Source organism: Cynoglossus semilaevis, chromosome 9 (genome assembly GCF_000523025.1).
Source record: "Cynoglossus semilaevis isolate Cse_v1.0 chromosome 9, Cse_v1.0, whole genome shotgun sequence".
NCBI classification, from domain to species: Eukaryota; Metazoa; Chordata; class Actinopteri; order Pleuronectiformes; family Cynoglossidae; genus Cynoglossus; species Cynoglossus semilaevis.
In genome coordinates, this window is record NC_024315.1 from 12,429,339 (window position 1) to 12,441,342 (window position 12,004).

At 38.5% G+C, this 12,004-nt stretch overlaps 1 protein-coding gene and 1 long non-coding RNA gene across 6 annotated transcripts in view; one reads left to right on the plus strand and one right to left on the minus strand.

The window, feature by feature from the left end:
* Positions 1–12,004, minus strand: part of LOC103383904 (neuronal acetylcholine receptor subunit alpha-7-like) — a 29,603-nt gene that overhangs the window by 3,509 nt on the left and 14,090 nt on the right. The window contains exons 5-10 of the mRNA XM_017035318.2: positions 6,995–7,074; positions 6,109–6,276; positions 3,996–4,190; positions 3,391–3,477; positions 454–563; positions 146–345 (exon numbers count right to left, since the gene is read on the minus strand). Of these exons, the coding sequence (XP_016890807.1) occupies positions 146–345; positions 454–563; positions 3,391–3,477; positions 3,996–4,190; positions 6,109–6,276; positions 6,995–7,074 (840 nt within the window). The remainder of the gene's footprint in view (positions 1–145; positions 346–453; positions 564–3,390; positions 3,478–3,995; positions 4,191–6,108; positions 6,277–6,994; positions 7,075–12,004) is intronic.
* LOC103383905 (uncharacterized) overlaps positions 558–12,004 on the plus strand; it is a 40,740-nt gene continuing 29,293 nt past the window's right edge. For 4 of the 5 annotated variants that reach the window (XR_003050583.1, XR_522043.3, XR_003050582.1 and 1 more), the window contains exons 1-5: positions 558–1,450; positions 1,565–1,637; positions 3,727–3,874; positions 4,000–4,137; positions 6,116–6,288. This is a non-coding gene — a long non-coding RNA (uncharacterized LOC103383905). Of the gene's footprint in view, positions 1,451–1,564; positions 1,643–3,726; positions 3,875–3,999; positions 4,138–6,115; positions 6,289–12,004 lie in introns of all 5 variants that reach the window. The other variant, XR_003050581.1, reaches the window with a different exon arrangement.

Genomic DNA, 12,004 nt, shown 5'->3' on the forward strand with positions numbered 1-12,004 from the left:
CAGCAAATTCCACATCAGCTAAAAGGAGAACTCCGACGGGACCGAACAGTTATGGTGCCTGCTGCCACTGCACTTCACCAGGGTGGAATCGGTGCTGGAGGGGAAAGCTGGGTTCTCGGTACTCATGGTGTGGTAACCAAAGTACAGGTTCCCGTTGGTTGTGGTCGAATGTGTTGCTGCCTGTCCTGGGATGGAGTTCATCTGGATGCTGCTGGTGCTGGTGTGTTGGGGCGAAGGGTGGGAGAATTTGTGGTTGCCATTGGAGCTCACGGCTGCCTTGAGCTCCTCTCCAGGTTTCTTCATGCGCAGGAACCAAGCGCACCAGTTGAGGAGAATGACCCGGACCTGGACGAAGACACCAGGACAGGACATCGAGGACAATGTTACTTCAGAGCTGGGGTCTGGTAACAGACTACAAGAGGAGAGGAGGTAAACAAAGCTACGTCAACCTACCCATTTAGGCATCTTCCCTCCATGTGGGTCATGGTGGTGGAACTGTAGAACCAGCACTGTGACCACCACAGACAGACCAACGATCATCATGGTACTGGCAAAGTACTGAGCTGCAATGTAGACATATGCATTAATATGCAGGTACAATGATACATCCATCCATCCATTTTCATCCGTTACTGGGTCACGGGGGCAGCAGTCTCCATGACCTCCACCCAAATCACACTGCACCGTACCAACCCCCTAAACCTTCCTGTGGGTGGTGAGTCCACTGGAAGGTACCAACCACCCTAACCGGGATTCGAACTTGCCCAGGAGGTGAACCCTGGGGTTCCACACCCATGACAGAAACATTTTACTTGCTTCTTTGTCATCCTTCACTGTTTCTTTCCTGCATTTCATAATATTTGAACTTCAAGCTAAAAATGATGGGGCAACAATGTTAAAAGAAAAAAAAAAACGTTTTCATTATCATCCAATCAAAGCTGAGAGCACTTTGGAGCATTGTCCTGTCAGTCCACTCCTATCCTGCTCCATCTGCAACGTGTTAATATGTGGACCGCAGTGAGGGCTGCCCTGCTAATGGCTTTGTTTTACATCGCTGAGCTGCCAAATGATGCGGAGCATCATCTCTGTCCGAGGCCTCCACCGTCATCGCATAAAGCAAGATACGGCAGACCGCCCCGTCACCTCAGCTCTGTCACAGCAACTCTGTCCATGTCAAAGTAAGAGCTTTGTTTTTCACATTCCTATATCTTCAACTTCCTGGGCTCAGTTTCCACCCACTGCCTTCAGCTGCCCTCTATTCATCAGTCTGATGTGTGAAGTCAGATATATTTCTCCTACCAACGTTGCCCTGTGGTGTAGATGCATAGTGTGAATTTCTCATCGGTTTTCCACGCTTTTGTTCTTTGACAACTCTGCCCACGGGTTAACATCTCCTGCTGGGTTTCCACACTGACCAATCACCAAGCCTACGTCCACAAGATGCCCATAGGTTCGTGCTACATTATGACTACATCTAAATCATTGGCTGACTTCACTCTAAGAATCTGTTAAAATAATGTTTTTATTTATATGTTTATATGTTTTTATCTTTTTTTTTTTTTAGAATTCCTCAGACTGCTGACCGGCTGTGAAAAATAAAACCAGCAGAAAACCGGCAACATGTCGACCGCGCCAAGGTTTGGTAAACAAAGAAAAATCAATTTCTTTTTGAATTTTAATCCCAAAGAGCCTACTCCATGCTTCAAGTAACAGCATTTGAACCCATACACTGTAAATTTAATTTGGGTTCTGTTAGGGGGCACAGCAACACAAACGATTGTCAGTTTTGGTATTCACACAAGGGTAAATTATATTGTTTTGTTTTTTTCTTTTGCTCAATGAGAATAACAATTTTGTAATTTTCCAAGAGGTTTGACATTTTTGATGTAGAAAGACATCTACAAATGTTTGGATACCACAGATGGGTATCACTGACTTACTCTAAGATGGGACTGTCCCAGTATGTTCACCTCAAGTTACACTTGTGTACAACATCAATTGAGCTCTGATACCATAGGAAACCATGACAACCGGGGAAAAAAAGGATCCGTTTATTTTACCAAGATAGAATTTGCGGTATAGATACAGGCCTGCGGGGATTACATCTACAAAATTTGCCGTAAAAGTAACGAAGGAGAGAGAAAATGGCATTGGAGAAAATTGCTACCCGAGTCAACATGTACGTTTGGATGTAGTATTCCATTGACTTAACATTTAGTCGTAAGATCGTAGCACATAGTTAGGAATATAAATAAGAAAAAAATTTATTCAATCAATCACTTATAGGTGATTGATTGATAGGTGCAATCCCTCGGGGGGGAAAGCGAACTTGGAAGCAATTAAAAATGAAATATAAATACATCATTCAAAAAGGTAAGGCATATTTTGCTATTCTATGATCGTACTTCACTTTGATTTAATTGACTTAGGCTATTAAAGAAAATGAATATTAATTCTGTGGCTAGTTCCAATAGTAAATTACGTCCCCCCCCCCCAACTAAATGTTGATTTAGCTCTCACTTAATACCCCACGTAGTAGATTAACGCTTGGTTCAATGTTTACACATTTTAATTTTAGATGTAGTGAAGTCATTTAAAGTGTGACGGTGTGTACACGGACACTAATTGAGTTCTGATCAGCCAACAGAAAGAAGAGGTCCATAAAACTGGGGGACGGCCACTGCCACTACCTCAGAGAATGGTTTGAGCTAGTTGTATTGTAATGTATACATTTTCATGTACCAATCTTTCAAGGTAGTTGATCATATAGCTGGACATTGATGCTGTGAAAGGACTTTACTATTTTACATAGTTTAGCCACTGACCCCACTCTGAGATTGCAACTGAATTTATATCTGCGTATTTAAAATAATAGAATATATGATGTCGACATTAGTCACCTGCAACATATATGCAACTTTATTAGCAGCATTCTCGTAACATTGCACTTTTCTTTAAATGCGCAAAGAAACTTTCCACTTCTGTTTTTTTGTTCATTTTGATAGTTTGATGCTTTTAATTTAGCAGTAATGTATAATGTGCTACCACATTTTTTCACTATGTCCCACTGTGGCCAAATGACCAAATAAACTATGGACTGGTACTGGTCCGTGGACCGGGGGTTGGGGACCCCTGATCTACACAGTCTTCCGTTTACATTTACAACTGGCACTTCAAGGGAAAGGGGACTAGTGTGACACCCCTGCCCTAGTGGATGTAGGAAAGAAGTGACCGAGGCAAGCATCTTGGCATGCATCAAGTGAGAGAATATGGTAATTTAAAAAAACAAAAACAAAAAAAACATCTGGTACTTTTTTTTTGATTAAATCCCTACCAAGTAATTACAAAAGAATGAACGTAGAAAAAGAACGTAGAAATCGTCAGTCCTACCAATCAAAGGTACAGAGTCTGAAGTTGCCGGCATGATTTCTGCCACCAGCAGCATGAAGACAGTCAGGGACAGCAGCACCGTGATGCCTTAGGAAGAAACAAGACAGATGAGCTAAAACACATTTGCAAAAAGTCTCACTGAATTGCAACTTGAGACAAACGTGATGCTGCCAATAACACAACAACAGCTGTGATCTCTTTAAAAGTTGTTTTTCTTTTTCTTCCTGTTTTTACCTTTAGTTTTCTACTATTCTTAGAACCAGCTGCCATTTCCAGGCGAAGGTGATTATTTCTGCCGTGTTTATAATAAAGCTATTATTTGTCTGCTAATGACAGGGTCCCAACACTGATGCTCATCCCTGGTTATAATGTCAGCATTAGCATACGGCCGTGACAAATAAACAAAGATGGATCAGCAACAGCCCCAGGACCTGGTCTACGGAGATCACAGGAGCTCAGGAGAGCCATGCATCTTTATCCACATGTATGATTCTCATCATTAATTATTGTGTGTTCATATTAGTGAAAGTGTGTGTGCCGACAGGGATAAGCTGATAATGATAATGTGTTTGGGTATGTGTGTGTGTGTGTTCTCTGCTTGGTACCTAGTGAGATCTTCTCCCCAGAATCAGCAGGGAGCAGGAAGACCAGCAGGGCCAGACCAGATATGAGGACGCAGGGGATGAGCAGGTTGAGGCCGTAATAAAGAGTCCTGCGGCGCATGGTGACCGTGAATGTCACATCAGGGTACGGTTCTTTACAGCACTCATAATACAGCTCATTACGTTTGGCGGGCACACCTGAGGGAGGTGGAACCAAGGGTCGTCATTAAGATGTCAGTTAGAATTTAGCAGCAGGGACATTAAAAACACAGGCTCAGGTTAGGTTTCTGCTTCTGCTACACGGTCCAGAACAATAAAAACAAGTGGTTTTTAATAGAAAATATATGTTAAAGTGTTCAGTTGTGATTAAATCATCGCTAAACCCCCTATGTTTTATGACACCTTCAAATCTGCTGTTTTCAGATATAGTTAAACAACTGAATTGACGTCTTACCTAAATGAGCCTAACTTAGGCATCAATGAGCAACGGATATTGTCGTTTTATTTATTTATTTTTATTCTTATTCACTTTGTTGGTCCCAAACAAGTTCATTTTATCGCTCTTAATTTTTATTTAATGCCATGAATCCATTAATATGTATATGTGTGTATATATATGTATATATGTATATATATGTATATATGTGTATTTATATATGTGTATATATGTGTATATATGTGTATATATGTATATATATGAATATATATGTGTATATATGTGTATATATATGTATATATGTGTATTTATATATGTGTATATATGTATATATATGTGTGTGTATATATATACATATATGTGCAAAGGGTAGTTTAATATTATACCTTTTTATTCGCTTTCATCAAATAAAATAGTGACATTTATTTGGGTTTTATGTCGTTTGGGATTTTTATGATGCATTTCAGGGCATGTTTATTCATTTTGATTTGATTTGAATGAGTTGTAAAAACAAATTTAATCACTTGGAAAATGTCCTTTGTCCTTCGGTGCACGACAGGCTTCCTCTATAGGGAATAATAGTTCAAAAAATAGTTCATAAAAGTTCAAGTGCAGGGTCTCATTGATGTGGATAATTAGTGAGCTAGACTGAAAGACTGCAGCTGGTGTTGATTTAGGCTTGACATAAATTTAATTTCACTGGTCAAGTGTCACCTGGACACCAAAGAGACGTAACCTTTGTTAGGCATCTGCTCATTTGATGAACTGTAGACCCGCAGCTGTGCCCACCAAATACTCTGTGTTATTTACACACTCTGGCATGGTTGTATAGGTTTCGAAAGCACAGGGTCACAGTGTTTGTGTGTGTGTGTTTGTGTCTTTGGCCAGCTTTTTGCCAGAATTAATTGAACCATCCCTGCCCCAGCTGTCCACATGCACACATACACACACACCTACATCCTGCACTCTAGTTTCCCTGGACTGACTGGGTCACACACTCACTCTGTCTGTGTAAATATGCACTCCCTTCTTTGGCTTGTGGCTAAAACACTAAATTAGTTTAGAGATTATTGGAGTTTTTTTATTTCCCGAAGGACAGAAATGACACTCCGAAGGACACAATTAAAATTAGATGAAAAAAAGTTAACACTAAATGTCTTTTTGACTCGTGAACAGATACAAAGAAAATTACAGAAAACGTATGCATATGCAGTTGTAATGCAAATGTACGGCTTGGTGTTTTAGTTATGCAGTTTTACATCTTGTCTTGTGTTGCACCACCTCTGAATGAATTGAATTTTAGCTCATTAAATCTCATATTTTCACTTCCTTTCTAGATTCATATTTCTTAATTCTACTCTAAGATCACCTGTGTAGTATTTTCAATTCCGAGTATAAAATCTGATCAGTGCAGTTTAAGACTTCCTCAGGAGGAAGAACCTGCGTGGATACAGAATTAGTTCGCTGTAACCAAGACCTGAATGACAGTGAGAAGCCAAGCAGACTGACATCCTATAGAAACATTGACAACCCTGAACCGCCGGCTGTCAGAATTTCCTGACAACCAGTCAGGGTCTGAAATCCCAAAATATACGACACAAAGCTGCCCCTTCATCAGACTCTTCATGTTTTTCTTTCCGTCGGTTCGAAACATTCACAAAATGTTTGTTTCTCTCTTACCCACAAGGTCCCACTCTCCGTTGGGGATGTAGGTGGAGATGTCTACATCCATCATCTGGAGGTCCAGCAGCCAGCCGTTGTAGGTCCAAGAACCAAACTTCAGATCACATTTCTGCACATCGAAGGGGAACCATCGGACATCGATGTAGCAGGTGCTTTTTAAAATGCCTGGGGAGAAAGGTAAGACCAAGTTTCGTTAAACTAAACTTTTGCTTGAGTTTGATGAGTTGTTACAAGCTACCATGCCTGAAAAACTTAGCTCAGTGAAAGCAAATGTTCGAGGCAGGATTTAAAGGAGAAAATAGAAACAAGCACAGAAGCATTTACACACACACATATATACAAATATATACATATATATTTCTGTATAAATATATATATATATATACTTTATACATGAATAAACATATACTCACATAAATATATATATTTATATATATGTGTGTATGTATATATGTGTAAATATGCATATTTATAGACTTCAGTGTAAAATAACAGGGAAAAATGACTAAATAATCTGTTTAAATAATACGTATTAATTTCATGCAAGTCGTAGATTGACATTTAGAAATATTTGGAAAATATGCCTTTTTTAAGAAGAGTTTTCAATAATGTATGTCAATTCTTGGCCAATTATAATTAATCATCTGCAAAAAAAAATCCCCTCTCTAGCATTTCGTATGTTCCTCTAGTCTTCATCTTGGCAAATGAACAATTAATTAATCATCTGCAAAAAAATCGTCTCTAGCATTTCGTATGTTCATCTAGTCTTCATCTTGGCAAATGAACAAACTGCACCTTACATGTAATTAATGTGATTAACGAGGCAATTAAAAAGGTTTATGCTGTACAGTAGGGTATATATTTAGCACAGTGAGTGAATCACCTGGTGGGATGTACTGACAGAATCCTGAAGAATTCACCAGCACGTTAGTGTGAAACGTGGCGTCAAACCTCTCGTCGGCACTGCACGGAGAGAAGTGTGTGTGTGTTTAAAATTTTTTTTTTTTGGCAATCATCTCAAATAAATGTAGATTTCCTCTATGGATATGACAGTCAAACAGAGAGAAAAATTATACAGTCAAACAAATCACACAGAACTTCTTCCAAGAACAGAAACCACACCCACGACATAAATGTCACTGGCCTTTATCTTCAGAAAGGAAACGAAAGAGCCTGAAATATCTAAGAATGAAATGAAATAACTATCATTACCGAGACTGAATGCTTTTCATCTCCAAGTATAATTTCATGCAAAAGAAGCATGAAATTGTTCACTGTTTTGTCCTGGGTATAAAGCCTATTGTATTTGGTGCGTTAATGCGACTCAGTGGTTCATCCATTTAACCAGTATTCACTCAGACTTCACAGTGTAGGCCCAACCATCAAAACTCCAGCACTTTGATTTCTGTATTATTATAAATAAATCAGTGACAAACCAGAATGACACTGAAGAAAAGATGAATAAAAATAAATGCATAAATAACACATAGGAAACCAGAAACACAACTTTCTTTGAGAAAGTTCCACAGTAACAGACAGATTTTATGATAGTGCCCCCCTTTTGTAGATGGCAGTACTACCCCCCGTCGCCCCTCCCATTAGCACATTCACAGCTTTTACTAGAAATCTCCATTAAAACCACTGTGATTCTCAACTACTGCTGCAGAAATGAATAAAAAATATAAAATTCTATAAAATCTATATGCCTTGCTACAACACCTCAAATAGCGTCTAAGGAGGTGTGGCATTGTAGCAATGGTGAGGAGGACAGATGAAGCAACGTTAAATAACCCATCTTGATGTGTCAACTAGTAAATAACCCAACATAGACGTTGTGACTTAACAAAAGAATTTAAGGCATTCATTTCGTTTGTCTGACAACTGACAGAAAAGCAAGAAACTTAGAAATTGACCTAACTAAGTATCTGCTGGAAATTACAGTCTAGTAATAATAATAATATCACTGTTACTAATTACTAATAAAAAATCATGTAAAACATAGTATAGTATGTAAAACGTGTAAAATCAAAATGTCAACAAAAATTAGCTGAGGGAAAACGTGAAAAATAATGTTGGGTCTTCATAGACTTCTGTTGGCCATTCATTTTTTATAATTGTTTTGTAATTTGAAATTGCTATTTCTTAGCAAGACAATAAGCTAGGTGTAAGTTTAGTTTAAAAAATTAAATTTATTAAACGGTAACAGGCAGGAAAATCTTTTTGTTTTGGCCTTTTTCAATATTTTTCTGTGGCAGTGATTTAAACGCTGGCTGCTGCTAAATGTAGCTTAAATGCATTCCATCTCACGATATGTGAAAAGTCATTCAGTATTAGACAGTGCACCGTGTGTCTTCCACCATTTGTTTCTGTCCATTAGTCCATGTCTACTAATCATAAAAGAGTGAAGGTGAGGACACAGGAGCTGAAACTCTCCCTGAAGGTTTTTGTTGGACAGGAACAGTAGGACATAAATTTGGGCAAACGAGTTGGGCCTGAGGCCAGAAGGCTTATGATAAGGTAAAACTTTAGACCCGTTGCAAAGAATAAAGATATGTGTGACTCTTCAAAAAAGACCAGCTGACAATTCTCTAATCTAAAGCTGAAGGGAAAAAAAAAAACGACCACGCTAAAGAGCCGTTAATCATAGTCACGTAACTTGGTATTAATAGATTTACCATGAGGTATGAATGTGTATTATCTTTTGTTGACATTTGGAAAAAAGTAGGTTTACACTCTAAATTAAAAACAATCCATCAAAAAATGCAAATGTAGGATACGGATAATTTGATTTGAGGTTCTTTCAAATTAAAGGTCAAGCTTTGCTTTGATTAATAGCGGCATGACTAAAATATGCAAATCTTGTTGAGTATGCAATAAAAATACAATCTTTGCCCCATCCATAGTAAATACATGTAAGGATATAATTAAGGATGTCCGTTATTAACTTTTGTTGATATCCGATATGCCGATATTGTCCAAACACTTAATTTCCGATTCTGATATCAACCAATACTGACATAGCGGGGCAGTGGTGGAAGTGTTGCCTGCTCACTAAGCTCGATTATTTTCTGCCCCCTAGGGGACAAAATCAAAATACTATTGACCGCCTGGTAATATTTGTTTGTTTATCTGTACAAACCACTGTTAGAGTATCAATATCGATTAGCTGCAATGCTGCTATCTATTGACTGTAGGCTTGTTTATTGTTCATAATGTTCATGTGTAATGAAGTGTAATGAGTTAACAGTTACGGGTATGGGAGTGGGAGTGGGAGTGAGGTGGTGTGATGAGAGCGCGTATTAGTGCGTGTATAAGAAAGAGAGTGTGAAGAGTGTGAGAGGAGGAAAAGGCATTTTTAAAGGAATTATTGCAGTTGTGTTTCAATAAAAGTTCTTCAGAGTACTGAGACATCTGATTGGTCTAACGCCAAGGCATTAAACTATTTTTAGAGCATACATCATTTGGTGTTATCGAGTTTTCATTATTGGAGAACAACGATTCTTACAGATACTACAAAATATGTTTATATCGCATCGATAATATCGGTCGGCCGATATTATCAGACATCCCTAGATATAATGAAAACGCTGACAACCATAAAGTTTGATGCAGAAGACCTTTTAAAAAAAATTTCCTAGAAGATACCAGATTAAAACAGGTTGCGAGAACTGTTTGAACTAATTGAAGAGAAGATTTTGACGGAAGATACAGAAAAATGACCACTATCATTTGAGCTAAACTAAGTGCAATTGTTAAGCAGCCCAGACCAATGTCAATCCAGTACCTTCTTTCTCCTCCTTTCTGCCATTTCTGAGGTGATAGTTTCCCTGTTTACAACATGTTGTGTAAAGTTAAATCGATCACTTGGGCTTAGGTATCAGGTCGGATGGGATTCAGTTGTTTTTTTCAATGTTTGATTCTGGATTTTCACATCATCGGATCAGGCCATCCCTAATTTAGAGTTGTTTTAATGCAACAGAAGAGAGTTGAAGTTAACGTCAGCTCAGAACATTACGTAAACAAGCAGCCCGGTTTACATTTTTACATATGAAACATAGATAAAGGAAGTAAGTAAGAGCAGTCCCTTTGGGTGTCAACGTCCCCTAAAGGTATCCAAATGGTAAAATATTTAAAATGTTGCCTGGTGCAGACCAAATGGTTCCTTTATTATTCATCAGAAAGGTTAGCTCTTGTGCTGACGTGAGCGCAGGGCCGTCAGCTGTCTGTCTTTGAGATCAGATCCTCCGTCATCATGGACAGCATGAAGACAAACCCGTACACGTACATACTTGGAATGCATAACTGCTCATAACTTAATGATGATCCAGCTCTTGTTCTAAAGGATTCTACAGTTCTTGAAGAAACAAAGAACCCTTTTGGACGAGAGCTGAATGTTTGTGAATAACCTTAATAACCTTAAAAACCTGACATTATATACAGTATAACTGCAGAAATTATTTTAAAAGGCAACCTCTATATCGTTTATTTTATTAACTTAAATTTAACAAGGTAACTTTCATTAAGTACAAGAAAGATAAATACATGAAAATAACCACTTTCAGGCTGTTTAAGGCTAATTCTCTTTGTGATTTTCTTCTCATAATTTTGTTTTAGTTTAAAGCTTAGCTTTGATGTGTTTCAATGGCAATGTGTGGCCTATAGACACAAGACAGGGAGTGACTAAGCAGGAGGCAGATGTGGAAGTTGGACTTCTGCGTGATTATTGGACAAACTGTTTAAGAGGCGACACCACTTCTTATTGACGGCATTTCTTAGTCATTTTGATGCAGCCTGTTGTTTTTGACCATTTCCATTTAAATATATACTGTTGCTAAGTAGCTAGTATTCTTTGTATTATTCTCATTTTTTTTTTTTTTTGCATTTACATTAATAGCAGAACTCATGTTTAAAGAACAACTGCCACTGTTTCAGAAATACATTTGTATAATTTAATAAATAAAAGAGCTAAGATAAGAAGATTAGGTAATACCTGAAAGGGAAAATGAAAAGACTTTTGAAAAAGTAAAAAAAAAAAAGGCCTAGGGCTGAGAACCTCACAATATTTTATACAACTCTGGCCTTAGAAGAGACAGATAAATAACTGTGGTCAGATGGGCCGCCTTAGAGACACCAGATGTTTGCTTGTCAGAGAGAGAAGTAAAGCAGGAGTTAGAGAGCAGAGCTGGGAGATGGCATCTGCTTGTTAGGACGGAGAAGCGTTTGCATGACTTGCATAACAGTGACGGGGATCTGGTCTACGGCTGAATAACAAAACGTTGCCTGAAATGTAATGCATCATAAGAACACGTTAAAAAAAAAAAAAGCCCCAGAAGCATCGCTTGGTGCTGCGTGTAGCACAAAAACGTCTCCATAAAACAGCTGAAAGCACAGTTTTAATCGTGGTCTCTACACGGCGAGCATCTGTCCTACGACCACCATGAGAAAACAGTACCAATGGAACTCATTAAGCAAAAAAAATTTAAGTACACCATGTAAGACACTTGTGGGATGTTTTTTTTCATTCATCTTTGACCACATTTACATATGCATCCCAGAATAACCAGATGTGGTTCGAGTGCACCCTAGACACAACGAGAGGGCACAAACAACTATTCACACGCACATTCACACCTGTTTTCAGCTTAGAATGAACATTTACAGTCAGCCATCTTGATTTGCGAGTAAATCTCTGAAAGTCACACAAGTCGTGCGACCACCTGAACCCTCTCACCTCCTCTTCTCTCTTGCGACCAGCAGACTTTTCTTCCTCCTAATTTTCCCTCCAGTCCTCCAAAACCGTTTTAAATCCTGACCCCCTGAAAACACCTAGTGCCTTCCAAAGTCCTTCTCTGTCTCCCTTTCTCCTGACCTTTGACACATGAACACCTCCAGC